At 47.5% G+C, this 22,474-nt stretch overlaps 1 protein-coding gene across 1 annotated transcript; it reads left to right on the forward strand.

Moving 5' to 3' along the window:
* Positions 1–200: 200 nt before the first annotated feature.
* PITPNB (phosphatidylinositol transfer protein beta) lies at positions 201–21,341 on the forward strand. Its single transcript, XM_060269991.2, has 11 exons — positions 201–245; positions 4,024–4,054; positions 5,581–5,726; positions 6,129–6,220; positions 7,965–7,972; positions 8,805–8,879; positions 9,554–9,637; positions 15,811–15,888; positions 17,243–17,353; positions 17,566–17,688; positions 20,717–21,341. The coding sequence occupies exons 1-11, from the start codon at positions 226–228 to the stop codon at positions 20,765–20,767; spliced, it is 819 nt and encodes a 272-aa protein (XP_060125974.1). The 5' UTR covers positions 201–225; the 3' UTR covers positions 20,768–21,341.
* The last annotated feature ends 1,133 nt before the right edge of the window (positions 21,342–22,474 follow it).

The following is a 22,474-nucleotide window of genomic DNA, read 5'->3' on the forward strand; positions in this document are numbered from 1 at the left end:
CAATGAGCGAATGGCTCGCGAGGCTGTGGGGCGGTGCGGACACTCCCGGCCGTCGTGCCTTCCCAAGTCCCGCTCCTATTGGCTGGGCCATCTCGGCAAGGTCACGACGGCGATTGGCTGCTCTCTTCGTTCGGGGCGGGGAGCAGCTCCCGGAAAGTGCGCGGTGCGCTATGGGTAGGAGGCGCCGGTCGCGCCTGCGCGTTGGCCTCCTGTCTGCGGGGGAAGATGGTGCTCATCAAGGAATTGTGAGTGGCCGGAGCGGAGGAGGGAGGGGGGAGTGGAGGGGGGGTCCTTCCTCCGGTCTCGTCCCCCTCGGCCTCCCCTCAGCGCCGCCCCTGCCCCCTGCCTCGACTCCCTCCCGGCGAAGCCCAGAGGCGCCAGGGCCGTTCCCTGCTCAGGGGAAATCAGGGCGGAAGGCCGAAGGGAAGGAGGGAGGCCCCGGCGGCGGCCGGCCATTGGGCGCCTCCTGCGCTTCTCAGTGGCTTCTGCGCGGTTGGGGGGGGGGAGCGCCTTCCCCTGTTGGTGAGATGCCTTCTCGGACCCGAAGGCCGCCTGACAAGTTCATAGCTGCCCAGTTATCCCTTATTTTAAGGGATTTTCCCTTATGCTGAATAGGCTTCCTCGCGAGAAAAGGGAAAACTGGGCAGCTATGCAAGTTAACAATTATAATTAATATGGAGATTATTTATTAATTATGGAGACTTTCTCTCCAAGCCTGAGCAGCTGCCACCAGGCTAGTCCTGAAGTACAGAACGCACCGGCTTGGCCAGGTTTCGTATTGGCGTAGGGATGGCACAAACCTCTCCGTGAAAGAGAAACTCAGTCGAGCAGAAAGGGAAGATCACTGGGAAGGCAGGGGCTGCACCTGCGGGGATGGCTTGGTGCGAATTCCCCCAAGAAAAGCAATAGCTTCAATTCCAGACAATGTCAAATGGTATTTAACTAGAAGAAAAACGAACTTTCTGTCCGGAGGCAGGAATATTATTTTCCTATCCATGTGGAGCTTTGCTCACTCATATGGAACTTGGGGGGGTTTAAGACTCATTTTGAAAAGTTTGTTGAGTGGGATACGTAAAGTTAAGCAGAATTTAGATCCTTCTGGGCCTTGCTGGACACATAATCCTATAGAGTGAGCTGCTTTGGGTTGTTCCTATTTAATTTCGGGAGATACAGTCATACCTTGGGTTGCAAACGCTGTGGGTTACGCGTTTTCGGGTTGCGCTCTGCGCCGAACCCAAAAGTACCAGAACGGGTTACTTCCGGGTTTCGGTGCTTACGCATGCGCAAAAACACCAAATCGCATCACACGTGTGCGCGGGTTGCAAACGCTGTGGGTTGTGAATGCTAGGGGTTGCAAATGTGCTTTCCACACAGATCACGTTTGCAACCCAAGGTTCCACTGTACGGGATCCAGTTAGCATCTTGTGCTACTGACTTGCGTTATAGAATCCCTGTAATGTACCGGAATGTTTTGTACTGGAGACTGGGATACAGTCACAAACACTTTTGTGGAAAGGTTTATCTGTAGGGATGACAGTTGATTCCAAACCCCAGTGGTGAAATGTGAAGTTATCTTCTAGGTTTAATCAGTGATACTGAAGAAATGAGCCCTTAGGCATGCTTCACTAAGTTCATTGATGCAATCCAGTGTCTGGATCTGTGCAGGAGAGACCTTTGCATCCTGCTGAACCTGTTACTTTAGCTAGGAGTCGTCTTATTTAGTCTCTGCTGTCCAATGAAGCGTGCAGCGATGCAACCAGCTTCTTGCTTTCGTAAGTCCATTGTCCATCCTGCCTGGTAAAGGCCAGTTTGGAAGGTGACCAGGTGAGTCTAGGGTGAGGTTCGTGTGTCCCTGCATGACAAGAGTTGTCAGCTATACCAGTACTTTCTTCTTAGGGGAGTTGGTGGAGGGAAGGTGGCAGGGCCCTTGCAGGAGTTCCTTGAGAATCTGCTTCTGTTTCAGTCTGTTGGAGCCCAAAGTCCCATGGTGGACTTCCCCAATAGAAGCCTCCACGGTGAAAAGGAAAAATACCCAGGAAATTTGGCCAACATACAAAACACTTCTAAAGGAAGAAGATAACCAACTAAAATTTAAAAGTTTTGAGGAAATAAGAGAGTTCATTGCAGATTGCTTCCAATACCATCACGTATATGAAAAATTCAAATCTGATAAACAAAAGGGTTTTGCAATAGAAATTTCTCAATTCGAATCTGAGCTAGTAAATTCTAAAAAACCCCAACCCTTTCAAAAGTATACCGACGTGAGGGGAGGTTACAACAGCCATGGTTAAGTGGTCACAAGACTTTGGGCACTCAATTACTATGTCCCAATGGGAAAATTTATGGAAAAACCATGGGAAGATTTATGGAAAAAATGCAGCACCGATGGTACTTAACACCCTGGAAACTTTCTCCTGGGAATTACAGATTTGGATATCCCCCCCCCCCCCATGAAGGCTATCTTTTTATACGCTACGGTTGCAGTAAGAGTTTGTATTGCTGCGAAATGGAAGAGTGATGAAATCCCCCCATTCATGAATGGACTCAAAAATTGACAGTATGCGGAGTTATATAGTCTATCAGAAAAAATAAAGAGTAAACCAAAACAGGAATTTGTCTCAAAATGGGAGGTCTTTAAAGTATACAGTCATACCTCGGTTTAAGTATGCTTCGGTTTGAGTACTTTCAGTTTAAGTACTCTGCGGACCCGTCTGGAATGGATTAAGATTAAGTACATTTCAGGTTAAGTACAGACTTCTGGAACCAATTGTGTACTTAAACCGAGGTACCACTGTATTTGAAAAATAATTGCAGCAGTTTAAACTCTGTTGCAGCATTCGAATAACTTCAGTAGTAGCTTTAAGAAAGACATGAGACCTTAGACAAATTAAGGATTAGTTAAATTATGATAAAGGTGTATTGGCAACAAGTAATATATAATTGAAGTAAGGAATAGACGGGAGGTCAGGTCTATAGTTCAAAGACCAAATCTTGCTTTATTGTTTTGTAAATAATTTTGTGTTCATTATTATTTTCATTTGTATTTTTGGGTTTCTTCCTTTTTTCTCTCTCAGTGTGTCAACAAAAAAGCAAATAAAAAATTTAAAAAGAAAAAAACGGCTTTGGGGGAAAAACAGGGGAACCTGGTTCCCCCCCCCCCATTTTTTCTGTTTCCTCCCCCAGGCCTTCCCATCTCTAGGTATCCTAAACTGGATCGGTTGAGTGGGCATGGTTTTATAGTGTTTCCACTCCTACCTCCATATCTGGAGGTAAATATCTTTAGTGATACACTTTCACAAGCCCACCATTAAAGTGCCACTAAATAGCTGTAGAAAAAATAACCTGGTGCCCAGGCAATCAGATCCAGTGTTGCCTCTGGTGGAGGGGAAGGGAGAAGAACCCAGGAAAGAAGTTCTCTGAAGGGGTGTCTGCCTTTGGTGCTTCCCCTTAGGAGGACCTGGCATTAGTGACAAACCCAGTCAAAATCCCTGGAAGTCAGAGGGTTGGCCTGGGGGGGGGGGGGACTGAATTAGCAGATTAAGCTGAAAAGGGCTGAAGGGACAAGGAGCAGGGGAGTCTTTCGCCACAACCCTGCTGCTTGTCTCTTTCTCAGACATGTGAGAAAAGCAGCACCCCATAAAATTAATTGCATATTTAATTATATATATAAAATTACCTATATTAATAGTATATATTAAATACATTGAGCACTCTTTAATTTACAGTATGAAAATTTAATTCAGTATATCGCCCACAGGTTCTGTGTCACAGTCCTCTCACAGCCCACTTAGTATGAAAAGTTGGATAGCCCTTTTCTAGAACAAAAAGCACTGCAAAGCTTATTAGCCAATTCTTGTTTGTTTTCAGGACAGGATTTGAGCTTTCTTGTAGTTGAGTGAAACTGTTCCACCCCTTGCATCAAGAAACTGTTTTATCTGCAAACATAAGTCCTTAGCCAGCCTCTTGCCAGCCCTCTTTCAAAGTTGTCTTACATGCATAGCCTCTTCTTCTTTTGTCTTTCAGCCGTGTGGTCCTGCCCTGCTCTGTGCAAGAGGTACGTGTGTCCCTGCCCCGTTCCCCTGGTGATCGAATTCTTATTTGGATTGAATCAAGTTAGACGCTGCCTGCTGCTTTTCCTGGCAATGGTTGCCCCATCCTTCCGAAAATGGATCGACTGTCACCACCCAGTGAAGTGTCACCAATCCTTTGCTGCTCACAAGGGCCTGGCAGCTGCTTCCTTGTTATTTGGGATTATGTGACTCTGGTTACTGGTGAGGATATGAGTTTCCAGCCAGCTCTCAACTCCCCTTCAGCCCAGGAAGATGAGGGTGTGAAAAGGGGCCAGGGTTTCTGCTGGCCCTGTGCTTGGGTGGGCAAGGCAGTTTGGCAGGCAAACATTTATCTGCCTTTGAAGATGGTTCAGTGATGTTTGTGTTCAGAGGACATGAAACTGGTTTTGTGTCAGATACATTGGCTACCTGCTTGCTTCTGTGATGAATTGACCCTTAAAGCTTCAATCCAGGAGTGCCAGTCCTGCAGCCTACAGGCCAGATTTAGCCAACCATGTCATAGGAAGTGGCTGGCAAATGCCAGCTTCATACCTCAGTCTGATCAGGAGACAAGGCTCTCTGCCTGTTCTTCAGGGAGAGACCTCTAAAGGAACGCCACAGTACTCTCTTTTGATCTGTACAAACCAAAAGGCAGTGTTTCCAGACATACCCAAGTGCTGGATTGGGGTGGGCTAGAAATGCTTGGTAGGGTTGGGGGTAGGTGCTTTGCTCCTGCATGACTGGTGAGTGTATATATTTTTGTGTGTGTGTATGCATATATATTGGCTGTGTCTGCCACAGGCGTGTGGCCCTTTAAAAATGACTGACTGTCAGTGCCACCCTTGGGCCAAAAAAAGCTCTCCCCACCCCACGCCTCCCCGAATGGCTTGGGGCCAGAGTGCTTGAAGGCTCACCTGCCCAGGTGCCAAGCACCATCACAGAGGCTCTGCTACTAGGTCAGTCACCATTGGTGGATACAAAAGACAGAGTCCTTTTCAGTGGAGGCTACAGATCTGTGTATGTCCCTCCCTCCCAGAAGGAGGTCTGTCTCTGGCTTCTTCCCTGACTGCTTCTAAGTGGGCTTTAAACATGATATTTTAACCTGCCTTTAGCTAAAGCTTTAAACTAACATGTTCATTTATCTTTATTGGGAATTGTTTTATGCTACTGTTTTGCTTTTTAAAAAAGTAGACATGTTGTAAAATGTTCTTAAGAACGAGTGTAAGCCATCTTGGGAAACAGTTTTCTCTTGAGCCTTAGCAGAGATCTCTTGGTGAATGGTAGTCCTATATGTGGGGTGCCAGGAGAAAACCATGGTTTGCCAGGAGAACCTCTGGCCATACTGGAGCATGGGGTTTTATTGGCCAAAGAACAGAGCATTGTGGGGACAACAGCAAAGGGAACTCTTGTGGGCTTTCCCTGGGCTTTCCCAGCGGTTCCATAAATATCACAGTTATGTGTGGGAGGCTGCTGAAAGACACAGGGCACTTTACAAAAAAAGAATCTTAACATTCCTTCCCCCCCTCCCTAGTATCAAGTTGGACAACTTTATTCTGTGGCTGAAGCCAGTAAAAATGAGACAGGTGGTGGTGAAGGGATCCAAGTCTTAACCAACGAGCCTTATGAGAAGGATGGCGAAAAAGGACAGTATACACACAAGATTTACCACCTGAAGAGGTAAGAGAAGGGGCTGCTTGCAGATAGGTGGGCCTGAAAGAGTGGGGTGACTCAGCCTTAATCCCTGATAGGCAGCCTGGGGGCTACAGGAGCTCCCCTTGCTGAGTACCTTCCTCAGCTTCCATTCTTGGGGGCACGACAGATATCGGCAGCTGGGGTGGGCTGGAGAGACATCCTCCTTGGGACTTGATGACCTTTCCTTGTCCACCATAGCTCCCTCCCTCTGACCTTGTTGGCAGTGCGACACTCTTGGGAAGAGGCAGAGCTGAGCCCCTGACTTTAGTACAACTGTATTTGCCATTGAACGTATTTGGGTAAGGGATGCATCTCTTGGAGCAGGTGCCTGGACCATACTTCACTTGGCAAGGCTCACATCTGACATCCCACTTTGGTTTGTTGCAGCAAAGTTCCTGGGTTTGTGCGGATGTTTGCTCCAGAAGGTTCGTTGGTATTCCATGAAAAGGCCTGGAATGCCTATCCTTACTGCAGGACAAGTGAGTCTCCTTTCCCCATACTTTGGCTCTGTGGTTTCAAAGGTGTTCAAGCCAAACACCACTGTGGGGCAGGGCCAGGCAGGGAAGTAATCTGCCACTTCAGTCTCCCCCCCCCTCTGACTTCCAGGGATTTTGACTGGGCTTGTCAGTAATGTCAGGTCCTCATAAGGGGAAGCACCAAATGCCTGACCCCTTCAGAGAACTGCAAGGATATGGGTGATCTCAAACTCTTCAGAGTTGCCTGCAACTTGGATTGCTTTCATTGGAGTTGTGGCTCACCGCAGTTTAACCTGGGCTGTGTGCTCTGTGTTGTAGCTCAGTCCTGAGCTGTCTGAAGATATAAAGAGCTGCTTTCTCAGACTGGGGGGGGGGGTATTGCTGGTGACTGTGGCTCATGTAGTGTGTGCCTTAGCCTAGACCTGATGCTGCAGGAGCCACAGGTGTCTGAGAGAGAGCGCACCAAGGGGTTCTTAAGTTGTGATGTCCAGAGGGTCTTTTTTGCAGTTTGCAGTGCTTTGTTTTATTTGTTTTTAGCTCACATCTTTTCATGATGCCTGCTTTGATGCTGTTTGTATTTTAGTATTTCACAGGTAACCTTGAATACAGTTTTTTAGAGTGACCAACCTGCCTTTTCGCAATGCAGCCACCAGAATTGAACACAGTATTCCAAGTGCACCATACATTTGTATAACAGCATTATGATGTGGTGGTGGCGGCTGTTTGTTAAGTTAAATCACTCTCATTTTTGAGTTAAAAAGCACCAACATTTCATTGAGGCCTAAGCTCTTTCTTCCTCCATCACAAACTCAAATCTGGTTGCAATTTTTGAAAAGGATCTTGACTTCTAAAAAAGGATTCGGCATTTAGGGAATTCCAAGATGCAGGATAGAGACATATTCAGAGCAGGCTGAAGACCTCAAGGGATCCCTCTCTGACATTTGGGAGATCTCTCCTCTCCCAGGGTTCTCTTCTTGCATGCCTAAGAGGGGGAATGAGCAGCAGGGGTGGCTGCCCCAGCGATGGGAGAGAGGGGGCACATGGGGATGGACTGGGGGTGTCAAGGGGCCATGGCAGTCCTGCTGAGGATGAGGAGGGAACCACTGTAAGGTGCTGCCTTGGTCAGGACCAGGTCCCTTGTCACTGTGTAGTAATACAGGGTGGCAGAGAACATGCCCAGGGACAGGGGGCTGCCATCATGGGATAGCGGCTGTGGGGCACAGCCAGGAGTGCCAGGCTGTGGAGGAAGTGGTATTTGTTGGCTGTCTCACTCTGTGGGAAACCATGAGCCCTGTAGGCGGCCACCCTGACCACCGCAGTCCCACTCAGTGCTCCAAGCCATTGGGGGAAAAAACCCAGCGTCTGCAACCATTCTTATCCCCAAGTGAAAATGTATGCACAGCATTATGATGTTGACATTATTTTAGATCTCTATCACGTTAAGTTTTATTTATTTATTTAGGTTGTATACTGCCCTATACCCGTTGAGCGCAGGGTGGTTCACAACATAAAATTGCAATACAAAAAACACAAAATACATAGTAAAAACAAAGACAACCCAATAATCCCCTTAGTACTTTCTAGCCCTCAGGTACAGAAGCCATTCTTAGGCAAAAGTTACTTATCTTTGTTGTGACCAGCAATTTCACCCAAAGAAGAATGACACCCTGTTGAGCTTCCTGTTGAGATACATTCATACCTGTTTGTCTCCCTTTTCTTTTTCTTTCCATGTCTTGGTGGGCTTCAGTTGTAACGGTGAGTACTATGTTTCTCTTGGCTTGTGAATAGGCTGAACTGTTGGCACCTTTGAAGCTTTTTAGCTCTTCTCGGTTGAATGTAGGCACCTGGGGCCTTGGTGTGAGGTCCCTCTTTCAGGTGCAGTGCTTCTTCTGATAGTACTCAACAGTAGAGTACCACCCCTCCTCATGGCAGTCATTTTGTGCTGGCACCCACAACCCTTTTATGAGTACAGGCACCTCATTTTTTAAAAAAAGAAAAACAGCATTCTTGCCTTTCTCTGAAAATGGTTTCCCTCCTTCACAGCCTTCAATCAGGAACGTATCCCATATTCAGCTCTCTGAGAGCTAAACTGGGAGTGGTGGGTCAGACAAAAGCTTTAGTCTGTGGTGTGTTAAACTCTTTCCCACGTGCTGCCACATTGCAGCTAAAAGTGGGGTGACATTCTGGAGCTTTTCTGTTTGGGCATTGCTGCTGTGTCCCCTCCCCAACACAGATGTGGTAGCTGTGGCCAGGAGGGTAGAGAAAGGTGCTTTGCCCTACCTGCTCTGGGCAGTGCTCTCCTATGAATCTGGCTTGCAGGGCTGGCTTGCAGTTGTGGGGTCTGGGGAGGGGACATTTGCAGGAAAGAATCTGTGGCTGGTTGGAAGCGTCTAGCATTCTCCTGCTTCCTGACAGTTCTCTTCCTCCACCACACATGTACTTGCCTTTGAGTTGGGGGTGGGAATCAGGTCCCCCCCCCCCACTTGCCTCTCCAAAGACCAGATGGATATATTGCAAAAGACTAGAAGAGGATTTACAAATGAACCACATTAGTTACTGCCTTATTTATATTTTTTATCTTTGATAGAATGAATATATGAAAGACGACTTCTTCATCAAAATTGAGACTTGGCATAAATCAGATTTGGGAACATCTAACAATGTAAGTTGGAGAGCCACATTTTGCCACCACCTTGTTTGGGCAAGGCCTTTACTGCTGCTGCTTCTTTGCCAGACAGCAGACTCCAGAGCATGACAGCCACTGGAGTCATGTCTTCATAAGCAATGTGGGGGGTGGGGGGGCACAGGGGTTCATACCAAAGCAAATGTTTCTCCCGTACCCTGAGTGCTCAGACTGTACTTCAGCCTCTGGCTCCATCCAACTCTGTGGTTTTTAAAACTTGTATGTATACTGACCTTTAACAATTATTTCAAGGTAAGAAATTTCTAAAACAAGCACATCAACAATAAATACATGCAAAAAAACCCAGCAGATAAGTGCTCATTTAGTTTAAAATACTAAAGTTAATTTTTAAAATGTTTTTAAATGCTCAGGTGAAAGAAAGTTACATTAAATGTGAAACTAACTTTCTTTAAAATGAGACATGCATGTTCCTCTCAAAACGGTCTCATGCCCTCCTTTTGCCTTGTTATGTTTGCAGCTGGTGGTCCATATTGGGCGGGTGAGCTGCAGCCTGACAGTGGCCCCAGTCAGAGGGAAATGGATTCACACTGATCCTACCCTCAAGACCACATTGTACCCTGAGCCAGGAGGGCATTATCAGGGAAACTCTTAGTTGCTGCCCAGGTTCACCCCCTTTCCTCTCCTCCCCGCAGGTGCACGACTTAGATCCAAATACATGGAAGAACGTGGAAGTTGTCCACATTGACATTGCTGACAGGAGCCAGGTGGAGCCTGGAGTAAGTGGCCTCATGCAGCTGTAGATCACACAACTCAGGGTGCAGCAGACACTTCTGGTGGGGTTAATCACATGGGCCCGTGGAAGGCTTTTTTCCCGGGTCAGTGCCTTCATTGAAACATTTTGCTGTTTTTGTGCTAGTCCACCTGGCCTGCTTGGCTTGGCAGCTGCTGTATCTGAAGGGCAGAAGCACCTCTAGCCTTGTTTCTGCCCCTTCCTCCCCAGGCCTCACAAACACAATCAGACACAAAGACCAGCAGTGGGGTGGGGGGTGGAGATTCTGCAGCATTTTCCCTCCCCGCCCATGCGCTGTGTTGAGGAGGGGGGAAATGCATTCAGGTGCCGCCTTAGCTTGCAAATGTGCCTCCCCCCCCGCCCACCACATGCCCATTGTAATATGGGCTGAGGGAAGGGGAAGGAGTGTTCCTTTCTGAGTGCCAAGGACACTTTGGACAATGTCACAACAGCAGAGGGAGAAGAGAAGCTGTTAAAAGCAAGGTAAATGGAGGCAGTAGCAGCCAGGTTTTTTTGGGGGGGGCTGCTGGGACACTTCTTCAGAACAGAGTTTTTAAAATTTTAATTGTTGAAATGTTGAGAGTGCACAAGAGCTCCTCGGTGAGGGGATCCAGGCTGCAGGTTAGCTGCTTCTGCTGTAGAGTGGGTGAATGATCCATGTGCAGAATAACATAGTACAGCCGTACCTTGGTTTTTGAACAGCTTAGTTCACGAACAACTTGGAATTCAAAAGCCGCAAACCTGGAAGTAGGTGTTCCAGTTTGTAAACTTTGCCTTGGGAGCCGAACGTCTGGAGCGGCTTCCAATTGGCTGCAGGACGTTCCTGTACCCACCCACACCAAGCCGCGCCTTGGTTTCTGAACATTTCAGAAGTCAAACGGACTTCCGGAACTCATTCTTTTCGAAAACCAAGTACGATTGTACTGTAATCCTGAACAGCTCTCCCCCCTCTCCTCCTCCTCCCCCCTCTGTGTTGCATTTAACACAGTTCACAAGTTCACTCCTTTCTGAACGCTCCACATGAGTTATAGGAACCACTCGCAAAAGTGAGGAATGATCTGCAATTCGTTCCCACTTGGTAGTTGGAGGACTTGTGCATCCCAGTTGTGCTGTCCTAGCTCTAATTCAAGGTCTGGAAGGGTTTGACCTTGGAAGAGCTTGCAGTTCCTGCACAGGATTGGGCCATCAAACCCCCCTGCTCAGACCTCCCTCTGCTGGGCTTCTCTCTCCTCTCTTCATCAGGCTTAACCTTTGAAGCGACTTTTTTGTTCTTTTTGTTTCAGCACGGTCCATGGAATGTTTTGCAACACTTGTCATATTTTCCCTTTCAAGTTCCTATGTTGGTTTGGAAAGGCGATCTCTCAGCAGTAAAGGCCCTTCCTGTTGCTTTCCCCCCCCCCCCATCCCCAGCCCCGGAGTGTTTTTGTAGTAGAAAGCTCTTTGCCATCCTCTCTGAATCAGGCCACAGCCTGGCTATTCTTGACATTGCAGATTTGGCTGAAAAGTGAGCAGATAATCTTGTGAAGGGAGCACAGGGATTTCTTTTGCTCTCCAGCTCCTCATGTGCTGCTCAGCATTCGGCCTTCGTCTTGAGTGAACCTTGGCCAAACCGTCTTTGCAAGGCAGTGCCTTTTGTTCCAAAGCTCTAATCAATGAGCAGCTGGCCCCAAGCTCTGTGTGCTCTTGAAGGTCCTAATGAAACTCAGATGCCAGCTCTTTGCCTCTCCAAATGTATACAAATGGTTCATTTGACATCTGCTGCTTTCTTAAGGTATAAATGGAAAGCTGGCCCCTTCTAATCATCTCCAGAGGTTTGTCTAAGCAGTTTTACGTGATTTGTATACAAAAGTCACTTCCCAAGAGAGGAGGAATCTTTTAAAGTGTAAGCAGAAGGAGACACACAATTAACTACAGAAAGGCCTCTGCTTTTGGAAGTGATTTGGAAGAAAATGAGCAGAGTGAAAAACCAGAAATTGAAATCAGCTTCTTGCCTTTCCTCTGTGTCCAGGGCTGGGGGTTCCCTTGCTTGCCCCCTCTTCTGCCCAGGCCAGCTTCCCAGCACCATATCCTTGGCTCTCCGTCTGGCGAGGGACCCAGGCCACAAGTTCAGGCCCATCCATGATGGTTCAGCCACTTGCATCATCTCCCTGTCAGTTGCCTTGGCTTTCCTCGCCATCCTAGGGCTGCCATCCAAGGAAGCTCTGCCCTCAGGGCACGGTCATCTTAGCTAGCCTTTTTATCTGGACCAGCCCTTTGGGTCTTCATTCAGCAGGCAGACTCATTGCGTCTTGCATGTGAACCATGAGCTACTGCTGCAGCTTCCAGGGTGTGGGGGTTGAAATGTACATAGTGGGGAGGGTCTTCCAACAGTTTCCTTCCCATGGCAACAGGCTTGTGGAGAGGAAGAAGGAGCAGCAGCAGCAGCACCCCCAGACCCAGAGCATGAACCACTGCCTGCCTTTCCTGAACTCCCTCCTGGGCAGTTGGCTGAAGGGCTTGATCCCTGCAGGACTCCTTCCTTGGATGTCTCTACAGTTCCTGGGAACCCCCTTGGCAGGACGGTCAAGGGCCCTGGCTGTTGTTCCATCTCCGCGTGCTGCCCCTGCTGTTTTCCCCATGCAGACACATGCTGTGACAGGATCCTCCATCTACCTCCCTCCACGCTGACTTGCATATTGAGTGAATCTTTTGAATGTGCTTCCTCTTGTTTTAACATTCCTGCTAATTTAGTTTTAATACATGAAATTAGGTTAAGAGAAGTGAGGAGCTGCAATCTTGCTGGAGGCGCCTGCTGTGGTTTGACATGAAGCCACGGCTGACTCTGGTTCCAGCACTTTTTAATGCTGTTCTTGAAAGGGCTCATTAGCATACATATATAGAATACAGCGGTTGTTGTGGAAAGTGCTTCTGAGTGAATTGACAGTGTCTCTAACAATATGGAGAGCAGGATTTTTCACATTAAATGAAAACATATTGGAGAGAACAAGCCATTCCCATAACCTTGAAATATCACTGGGGCTCACCAGAGTTGCTCAGTATGCTTTTGGTTATAAAAATGTTTTGCAGCAGTTGGGCATCACCATCCTAGAGAAAAGGTGAATCCAACTGTGACAGCCTTCCAAAGGATCTGTAAAACTGCAGCAAGTCAAGCCCACTCCTCTATCCAGGGAGCAGAAGCAAAGAGCAGCCAATTGACTCACGCTCCCCATTCTGCCCGCCTGCCTACACACCAACACCCCCACAAAGCTGCCTGTGAGTGGGGTTTCCCCTTTCTTCCTTGTCCCACAAGATTTGCAACTTAATGGGACTAACAACTTTGTGAACTTGGTGTGTGTGTGGCTCCAAGGTTGTTTTCTCATTTGTGGAAAAGAGGGCTCTTTTCATTGACAACAAAGTTAAAGGCCTTTTTGCCACAAAAATGGCCTTCAAAATAGCTGCAATACAAATCAGAATTGTAGAGTTGGAGGGGCCCCAAATGGTCATCTAGTCCAACCCCCTGCAATGCAGGAATCTCAGCTAAATCATACATGGCAGATTGCCATCCAACCTCTGCTTAAAAACCTCTAAAGAAGGAGAGTCCACTACCTCATGTGGACATCCGTTCCACTGTCAAACAGCTCTTAGTGTCAGAAAGTTTTTCCTGATGTTTAGTGAGAATCTCCTTCCTTGTACCTTGAAGGCATTGGTTTGAATCCTCCCTTCCAGAGCAGGAGAAAACAAGCTTGCTCCATCTTCCATGTGACAGCCCTTGACATATTTGAAGATGACTATCATGTTTCCTCTTTACCAGGCTAAATATACCCAATTCCCTCAAGTGTTCCTCATAAAACTTGGTTTCCAGACCCTTGATCATCTTGGTCCCCCTCCTCTGCACACCTTCCGGCTTTTCAAATTGTGGTGCCCAGAACTGGACATAGTCCTCCAGGTGTGGTCTGACTAAGGCAGAATAGAGTCAAACTATTAGTTCCCTTGATCTGGACACTATACTTCTGTTGATGCACCAAAGAAAGACATTAGTTTTTTTCACTGTTGCATCACACTGTTAATCTTGTGGCCCACCAAAACCCCTAGATCCTTTCCACATATGCTACTGGCAATCCAGGTGTCCCCCATCTTATATTTGTGCAGATGGTTCTTCCCGCCTCAGTGTAAAACCTTACATTTGTTTTTATTGGAATTCATTTTGTTAGTTTGGGCCCAGTTCTTCAATCTGTTAAGGTCATATTGAATCCAGATTCTGCTTTCTGCAACATTAGCTAACCTTCCCAACTTGGTGTCATCTGCAAATTTGATGTGCACCCCTGAATTCCTTTCTCCAAGTTGTTGAACAACAAAAGGGGCCAGAATAGAACCTGTGTTCACCCCACTTGTCCCTTTTTTTCAGGATGATGAGGAACCATTAGTGAACACTCCTTAGGTTTGGTCAGCCAACCAGCTACAAATCGAGGTAACAGTTACCTTGTCCAGTCCACTTTTTACCAGCTTCCTCACAAGAATCTCATGGGGGACTTGTCAGAAGCTTTACTAAAATCAAGATGCATTATGTCCTCAGCATTCCCCTGATCCAGCAGGCTTCTAACTCATCAAAAGAAGAAATGAGATTTGCCTGGCATGATTTGTTCTTGAGAAACCCATGCTGGGTCTTAGTAATCACAGTGCTCACAGATCAACTGTTGAATTATCGGTTCTAGGACTTTTCCTGGTATCTGCATCAAGCTGACTGGTTGGTACTTACCTGTGTCTTCCTCCACCCCACCCCCTTTGAAGATGGGGACAACATTTACTCTCCTCCGGTCCACAGGGACCTCACCTGTTCTGCAAGAATTCTAAATAATGATAGACAGAGGCTCCGAGGTTACATCTGCAAGCTCTTTTAGTACCCGTGGGTGCAGCTCATCAGGCCCTGGAGATTTGGGTTCATTTAAAGAAGCCTAGTGTTTCCTTAGCACCTCTTTTCCTATCTTGGGCTGCAGCTCCCTCCTGGCATCGTTTACTCTGTTATCACCAGGCATAGGTGCCAACTCCTAGGGGCCATTGGAAGTGGCTTAAGTGCTGCTCTGCTGCCCAAGAGGGAGGCCTGCCCACAAGATGGTGCTCTCATTGCCAGGCAAAGGAGAAGGAATCTGAAGCAACCAGCCATTGAAGATTTGCGGGGGCTGCACTGGTTTGATAATGAGATGAACAGTCTGTAGTTGGTGGCAAGGAGAAGGCAACTGCTTAGCCGCTTCTCTCTCCCACTCCCCAATAGCCTCCCAGTTGGCTCTGCTGGCCAGTTGCTTCTCTGTTACTCAGAATTAGAGCTGAGGTGATGTTTGCTCTGTGCTGTAGTTGGATGCAGAAGGAAAAAATACATCCCAAGAGTGATTGTGGCAATTGCACAGGAATCCCTTGGCTTCAACTGACTTAAGGCCAAGGTCCCAGTCTGCACATGGAAAGAGCCTGGCTCAGGGAGCAAATGCCGAGGGAGGGAGGGAGGGAGGGAGGGCAGCAGAACTCCCATCTTGCAAAACTGCTAATGGAGCATTTTGCTTCTCTGGTATCCATGGGGTTGATTCTTGCATACCTGTTCATCATCCTGATGGGGGCAGGGCGGGGGGGGGGGTCCAAGAGGCTGGACAGTCTTCCATTTTGTTGGTCAGATGCCTGGACACGGATTTTTAAAGCCTGCTCACCCACTGGCATAAACAAGTCCAAAATGCTCCCCCCCCCAAACAACAGATGTGACCCTCTGCGATTCCTCAGGGTTGGGGGGGGGGGACTTTTTAGAATGTGTTCGCTTGCTGCCATCCTTGCTATCCTTCAGGCATCAAGTGAAGTCCAAACTTTTAAATGGACTTAGGATTCCTTAATGAGGCTTCCTAAATAAATAAATAAATAAACAAATAACACCTGTGTAGAGATATTGTAGAGACTCATTGAGAAGTCAGCTTAAGGGCGAGTCTTCTGGAAAAGTGGCCAGTATTGTGTTAAATTCCCCTTTTTAGGGTTCATTCTTCCCTCCTTTAGCTGCTGCTAAATGAAGAGAACACAGCTGTACTCTCCTTTCTTCTACAGCTTCTGTGGCTCCTACTTGATTGTTTTTTGGCAATGAAAAATGCTGCCTGAGTGCCCCCCCCAAAAAACCCATCCTAATTCCTCATTGGGCTTTTGATTTCACAGGACTACAAAGCTGATGAGGACCCAGCCTTGTTCCAGTCAGTCAAGACCAAGAGAGGCCCTTTGGGACCTAACTGGAAGGTAATACTATTTGACTTTTCTGTCCTAATCAACAGAAAAACTCAACACAGAGTAGTTCTTGAGCAGGGATTGCCAACCCAGCATCCACAAGCATTGTGGTCCTTTGGTGCCCCCAGGATGAACCATAATTCGTAAATTCCCAGCTTTTGTTTAAAAAAAGTTTCTAGTCTTTTTAGAACCAGATATGAGATAAAACATATAGACTATTACTGTTTTTTTTGGGGGGGGGGTTGAGAATCTAGCCTGCTGTACCTTTTCAGTGTTTTGCTTTGTGCCCCTCCCTCTGAATCACCCCCTTTGGATGGCCATGAGTGTGAGAGGGAGAGGTGTGCATCTGTTTGGTGTGTTTGTGAGAGAACGACAAGAGCAAGTGTCTGGGTAGTTTGGGGGGGGGAGGTATGTCTGAATAGGTGGCCTGTGAGAGTGAGGCACAGGTGTACAGGTGAAGCATTTGCCCTTGAGTGAGAGGCATGTCTGCCTGTGGTCAGTGTCTGGGGGAGGGAGGGAGGGAGGGAGGGAGGGAGACCACCTTGTATTTTCCTCCTGGCTGTGGCTTGAGGCCTGAATTGGGGGGGTTGTAGGCATAGATCTCTTAAGGCTCCATTCTCCTGTGAATGGGTGGGAGTCAAGGCAAAACAAGCAAGTTAGTTTTCTATTATGGTGCCAGATTTTTGCAGCATTCAGCATCCTAATTAATCCTAAATGCTTCCTATTAATCTGCAACCACAGCAGGTAAACATGCTGGTTGCCTTTAAACTATTTAAACCTTGGATCTTCTTTGCATGTGGAATGTCTGAGGTTTGATGTCCAGGGGAATCTCAAGGCGAGCGGGGGAGAGATTCCCTCCTCGGAAACCCTGGAGAACCATGGCTGCCATTCCGTGGAGGCAATACTGAGCTAGAAGGGTCTGACTTGGCACAAAGCAGCTTCCCGTGTTCCTATGAACCGAATGTAGCATTGATAAAATATCAGTTCAGTTATTCTGGCTCTTTGCTGCCCTTGCCTCTTCTGGGGCACCAGCATTTCTTGCTGTGTGGTAGGATATAGCCCAGCTTCCCCCAGCCCCCTATCAGCCCTTTTCTCTGAGGAGGGTGGCTGGCCTGCCCATGTGAAAATGTGCCCCAGCTATGTTGGAAGGAAGACTGCCCACTGGGCCAGAGGCCTCCTGGGTGCAGCACTGACAGTCCCAAAGCAGCCTTGGAGAGAGAGGAGGTCCTGTTCCATAGAATTGTGGCTTGATTTTTTAGTAGGGATGACTTCAAGGTAAGACACTTCAATTCAGTTCCCAGAGTGCCTGATGCCTGTCAAACAGAAACGCTCCACTCACCACCTTCTTTTGCTTCCCTGCAAACAGAAGGAGTTGTCTGCTGATGGAGACTGTCCGAAAATGTGCGCTTACAAGCTGGTGACAATCAAGTTCAAGTGGTGGGGACTGCAGAACAAAATAGAGAACTTTATTCAGAAGGTGAGAAGCTGGGAATGTTTGTCAGAGCTTGGAGGAGACAAGCTTGGTTTGACTGGAGAATTGCCTTCTTGGGGGCGAATCTCCTGCTTCTGGACTGTTCCCTTAGTCCTGTGGGAGAGGCAGCTATGAAAGCGGAAGGAGAACTAGAACAGCAGTTGCTTAGGGAGCCTGAGGGACTGTGGCCTCAGCCTGCTTTTTTTCTCTCTCTAAAGCAAGAAAAAAGGATATTTACCAACTTCCATCGCCAGCTCTTCTGCTGGATTGACAGGTGGATTGACCTGACGATGGAGGACATCCGGCGGATGGAGGATGAAACTCAGAGAGAGCTGGAAGCGGTAAGAGTGCTCTTGCAGAGGTTTCTGACTTGGTGCAGCTGCCATGTTCTGTATTCAGGCCTTCTGGGAAATGCAGCACTGCACTTTGTTGGAGCATTACTGTGGTGGGAGAGACTGCTCAGCCCTCTGGAGGCTCCTCTTGAAGCAAAAAGGCAAGAGTGGCGAGCAGAGTTTGTAGGCAGGCTGTTCACTGGAGCCAGCTCCCCTTTTAAAAAGGGCAGACAAACCACAGATTGATGGGCCAGCTGCCTCTTTCACCAGGACATCCTGGCCAGTCTGCAGGGCTTTCCTTTCCCCTGTATGAAATCTGGCTATTAAAACTTGACTTGTCTTTTTCCTGGATACATGTGCTTGTTCTGTACGCTTCTGCTAATGCTACTAGCTCTACAAGGAACATCTCCCCATAGAGCAGAGTGGCTGAGAACCCCGAGGAAAGAGTCAGAGCAGGAAGGAAAATCCCCAAGAGAGCAAGGGGCTACCTGCTTCGTGCCCCCTGGTGTCTGCCACATTCTTTTGCTGCTCATTTGTTCAGATCTCCAGCGAACAAGGATTTTACATGTACGTCATGGAGACTGTCCTGTGTTTCTTTTCTGTCCTTCCCTGTCGTCGTGTTGTTGCTGCCTGTCTCCTCTTGCGTGTTGCTTTGTGGGGCTCCCGCCATGGAGGTAAACGCAGGTCGCTCTTGGGCTCTGCACAGGGACTTCCAGCAGCCCCTCCAGCCCTTGCTGCTGTGCTCCTTGAAGCTGCTGCCCTCTTCACAAGCAACTATGTGTCTCTGGGCAGCCCAGTTGCCCATTTATTGGTTCCTCATTTGATCAGGGACCCAGGTGGCGAAGGGACCCAGGTGGCGCTGTGGTTAAACCACTGAGCCTAGGGCTTGCTGATCAGAAGGTCGGCGGTTCGAATCCCTGTGACGGGGTGAGCTCCCGTTGCTTGGTCCCAGCTCCTGCCAACCTAGCAGTTCGAAAGCACGTCAAAATGCAAGTAGATAAATAGGAACCGCTACAGCGGGAAGGTAAACGGCGTTTCCATGTGCTGCTCTGGTTTGCCAGAAGCGGCTTTGTCATGCTGGCCACATGACCTGGAAGCTGTACGCCGGCTCCCTCGGCCAATAATGCGAGATGAGCGCGCAACCCCAGAGTCGGTCACGACTGGACCTAATGGTCAGGGGTCCCTTTACTTTTACCATTTGATCAGAGGCACAGGGGTACTGAGGGGTGCCAAGACTGCCCAGCCTGGAGGGAGGGGGAATGGACTTTACGGACCTCTTGCCCCCTCAGGACCTGGTTTCTTGCCTTGACCTCTTCTGGCCTTCCTGCTTTCTTGAAGGTCTCTGGCTGCCTTGGCTCATCTCTTCTTCAGCCAGCTTTTCTGTTTCTTCTTGACATCTTGTGTGTCTGATTCATCTCACCTCCTGCATCCCACCTTCTTGCTGTTCATTGTGACTAACATCTTGCATCTGGCGGCTTTTTGCCCTTCATAGGAGGCCCCAGCAGGGGAGAGATGTTACAGGACAGGTGTTCTCAACTGTTTTAGACCCAGGCACCACTTTTAAACTGAACATACATCGGGGGATCCCTTTCTCAACCTTTTAAAATATATTTGCTTGGTGGTAATTCCTCCTCTTCTTTTTCCATTTCTCCTCCCCTGGGCAACTCTGCCGTTTGCTTGAGCTGTGTGCTGTTGGTTGCAAGTGGAGTGCTCTTCCTTCCTCTCAGTTGCTTCAGGGCACAAGGCTGTTTGATACTGGCTACCAGAGGCTTTTCTCTGACCAGTGTAATCCTTTCTGTTAACTGCCTGGTGGCTGACAGTTTTATTTTGCATCTAGATGCGTAAGAAGGGTTCCGTCCGAGGTACGTTGGCTGCCGATGTCTAGAGGAATCTTCTGTAGGGTCAGAGGCCAAATGAAGCTGTGTAAGTGACTTGGGTGCTGAGGATCGCGGGCCTCTCCTGCCAAGGGGAGTTTTTGCATCACTCAAATGATGCAACGGTGCTCCTTTAGCCTCCTTTTCCATCTTTCCTAGCTCAGGCGCTGGCACCTCAATGTAGGCATTTCATTTGTTATTCATTTTACTTAAAAGAGTTGTAGCCCACCTGTCATGATGTTGAGGTACAGCATAATATAAATGATAAAGAACCCATCAGTAAAAAACAATTCTTTAAAATGCCAGCAAATGAAAGCTGATGAAGACAGTTGCAGAAAAGAAGAAGCTAAAAACCTAAAAAGCCTCGGTAAGGAGGCACATTTTCACCTGGGGACCTGGTGTGCCTGTCAGGGGAGGGCGAGACACTCCAGGGCAAAGGCATCTCCTCAGAGCGACAGGCTCTGGGTCCTTGCTTCTTCCCAACCGTGAGTGGCTTTTCTTGTGAACGTGGCAGCTGTGGCTTTATTTCAGAATGTTAAAAAAGAAACAAACCCCACCCTCACCCCAGTAGCAGAACCTCGTACTTTCCTGGCACACCCTAGATATACCCTAGACAGAGCTATCTGAGTCACTCAGGACTTGCTCTGAAGTAGGAGAGGCACTAAAAACTTGGTGGTTAAACTGGAAAAGCAGTAACAGGCTGCAGGCCTTTCCTCGTTTTGCAAGGTGTATCCAAGCCATAGTCGCACTCTAGGCTGTTTCTCTCAAGTTAGCATTGTTGGGCTCCCGAGGAATTCCAAGAAGGCCAGATCTTCCTACTGAATGAACTACAGCCTCCAGAGCCCCAAAGTTTGGCTTTCACACCTAAATGCACAACATCAGGATCTCTTATTCTGAGTGGGACACCCTGCAAATCACTGAATGTTGCTTCAATTGTAAATTGACATTCACATCAGCTTCACAATATTCCTTTATCTTGGTGGTTTAGCTGCACCATGTAAGAAATGGTAAGAATTTCTTCCCTGGAGAAATGTGCAAGACCATTTGTCTGTCTGTCTGTCTGTCTGTCTGTCTGTCTGTCTGTCTGTCTGTCTGTCTGTCTGTCTATCAGTGAAAATTGGTCACTGACTGACAGACTCTTTCCCCCCCTCTCCCCCATACAGTTGCGTAACCAAGGTGAAGTGAGAGGGACAAGTGCTGCCAATGACGAATGAAGACCGATCTGTGCTCCAGTCGCATACATGGCGTGTTGATACAACTGTGTGTGCGCGCATGTGTGTGCATGATTTTTGCACGTGCAATCATGCATGCACGCGCTCACACACATATGGTGTGCTTTTGTACAGAGAGACCACTGCAGTTTCTCCAAGGTACTGAATCTCTTCCAAAAAAAGAAAGAAGCTGCTTTCATTATGTATACCCAAAGCAAATAAAGCCACCTAGTGTCATTTAAGAGAGGAAGAGATTGCTGAATTATGCTAATTGGTATGTTTCAAGACTGTTGATGCTGGACCAATTCTTTCCCTCTTGTTTTATGCCTGTCTTGAGTGTCTCTTCCTGCTAGGACATGCCTTGTCTTTTATGCTTAGGTTTGGATCAGAAGTTAATTCTCCATTTTGTGTTTCCTTCATGATTTTGTAATAGGAACTCTGAATGTATTTATAGGTATTTATTTCTAGATTGTCACTATCTTGGAATCAAATCAGAACTGTTTATTGGCAGTAAGGATCATTTCCCCCTCTATTGAGTGAAAAATACAAACACAACTTTTATCTGTCTGCTGCAAAAGGGTCTGTTTTATTGGAGTTTTCTACATTGGAAAATCAAGTGTTTCTTCATTATAATTGGCAAAATAAGAAAATGCTTCTAAGTCATAAGCATCAGGAGTGAAGGCATTACTGAAACCTTCTCATTTCTGTTCTTAAGCATAAATTACCATAAAAGCAAAGTGCCCAAAAAGAGCCAGAGCGGCTGCTTTCTGGAAAGGTTGCCTTTTCCAACAGTTTCATTTGGAAGCTATGCAGAAGTTCAGGAGTTTTGCACCAAGCACATGATCACATAAAGTTGGCACTCCATAGACATTTCTTAAAGCTGTTTTCAGTTGAGGAAGGTGAATTTTATCTTGGATATAACTATCACAGTGCTTAGTAGCTCAGCAAATATTCCAGGACCCCAAGCAAGCTGAGAGTTTGGCTTTGGCTTTTTGTTTGGGAGCTAATGGACTTTTGTTTGTTTGGTCCAAAGGCACCGAGGTCTGATGAGCTCACCCTCTTTTTGAATGAGGCAAGCATACCACTGGCTTGTGCGGGGGGCGGGGGGAGGCACTTAAAGTGCAATAGAAGCTTGCTGCATTTTCATCTGGAGCCTGACCTTTCCAGGATTATGGTGCTTCTTCATCACCCCACCAGATGTTTAGCTTTGTAAATATATAAATACTGTTTTTAAGAGACTTGCAACTCTAGGTCTGTTGCTCATAAAATAATCCAAGGGCTGGCTTTTCCCATGCAAGAGTCTGCTCCCACCAATACCAAGGAGAGCCCCAAGACCTGCCCCAAACAGCAAGTTACACAATGCATCAGTTGTGTGGGTTTGGTGGGGGGGGGGTTCATAATAAATGACGAGGGGGAACTTTGTAGCGAATGTAAAAATTAGTTTACTTCTGCAGTTTCTAAACTGTTAAGAAAATTTAAATAAATTTGCTCAAAAAATACTCCTTGTCTGTTGTGTTCGGCTCTGGTGAGGAAGGGCAGAATTAGAAGCAATGGAGGATGTGGAACTGGTTCAGAGGGAGGGGCAGGCAGAGCCTTCTGTCTGGAAGGACACTTTGCCTGAAACCTCACAGAATGGCCAAAGAGCAGCAGCTGAGAGTCCTTTGGCCATTGCCCTCAGCTGATGCTCAAAGAAGGCAATATCCACACAGG

This window comes from Zootoca vivipara, chromosome 16 (genome assembly GCF_965207765.1).
Source record: "Zootoca vivipara chromosome 16, rZooViv2.hap1.1, whole genome shotgun sequence".
NCBI classification, from domain to species: Eukaryota; Metazoa; Chordata; class Lepidosauria; order Squamata; family Lacertidae; genus Zootoca; species Zootoca vivipara.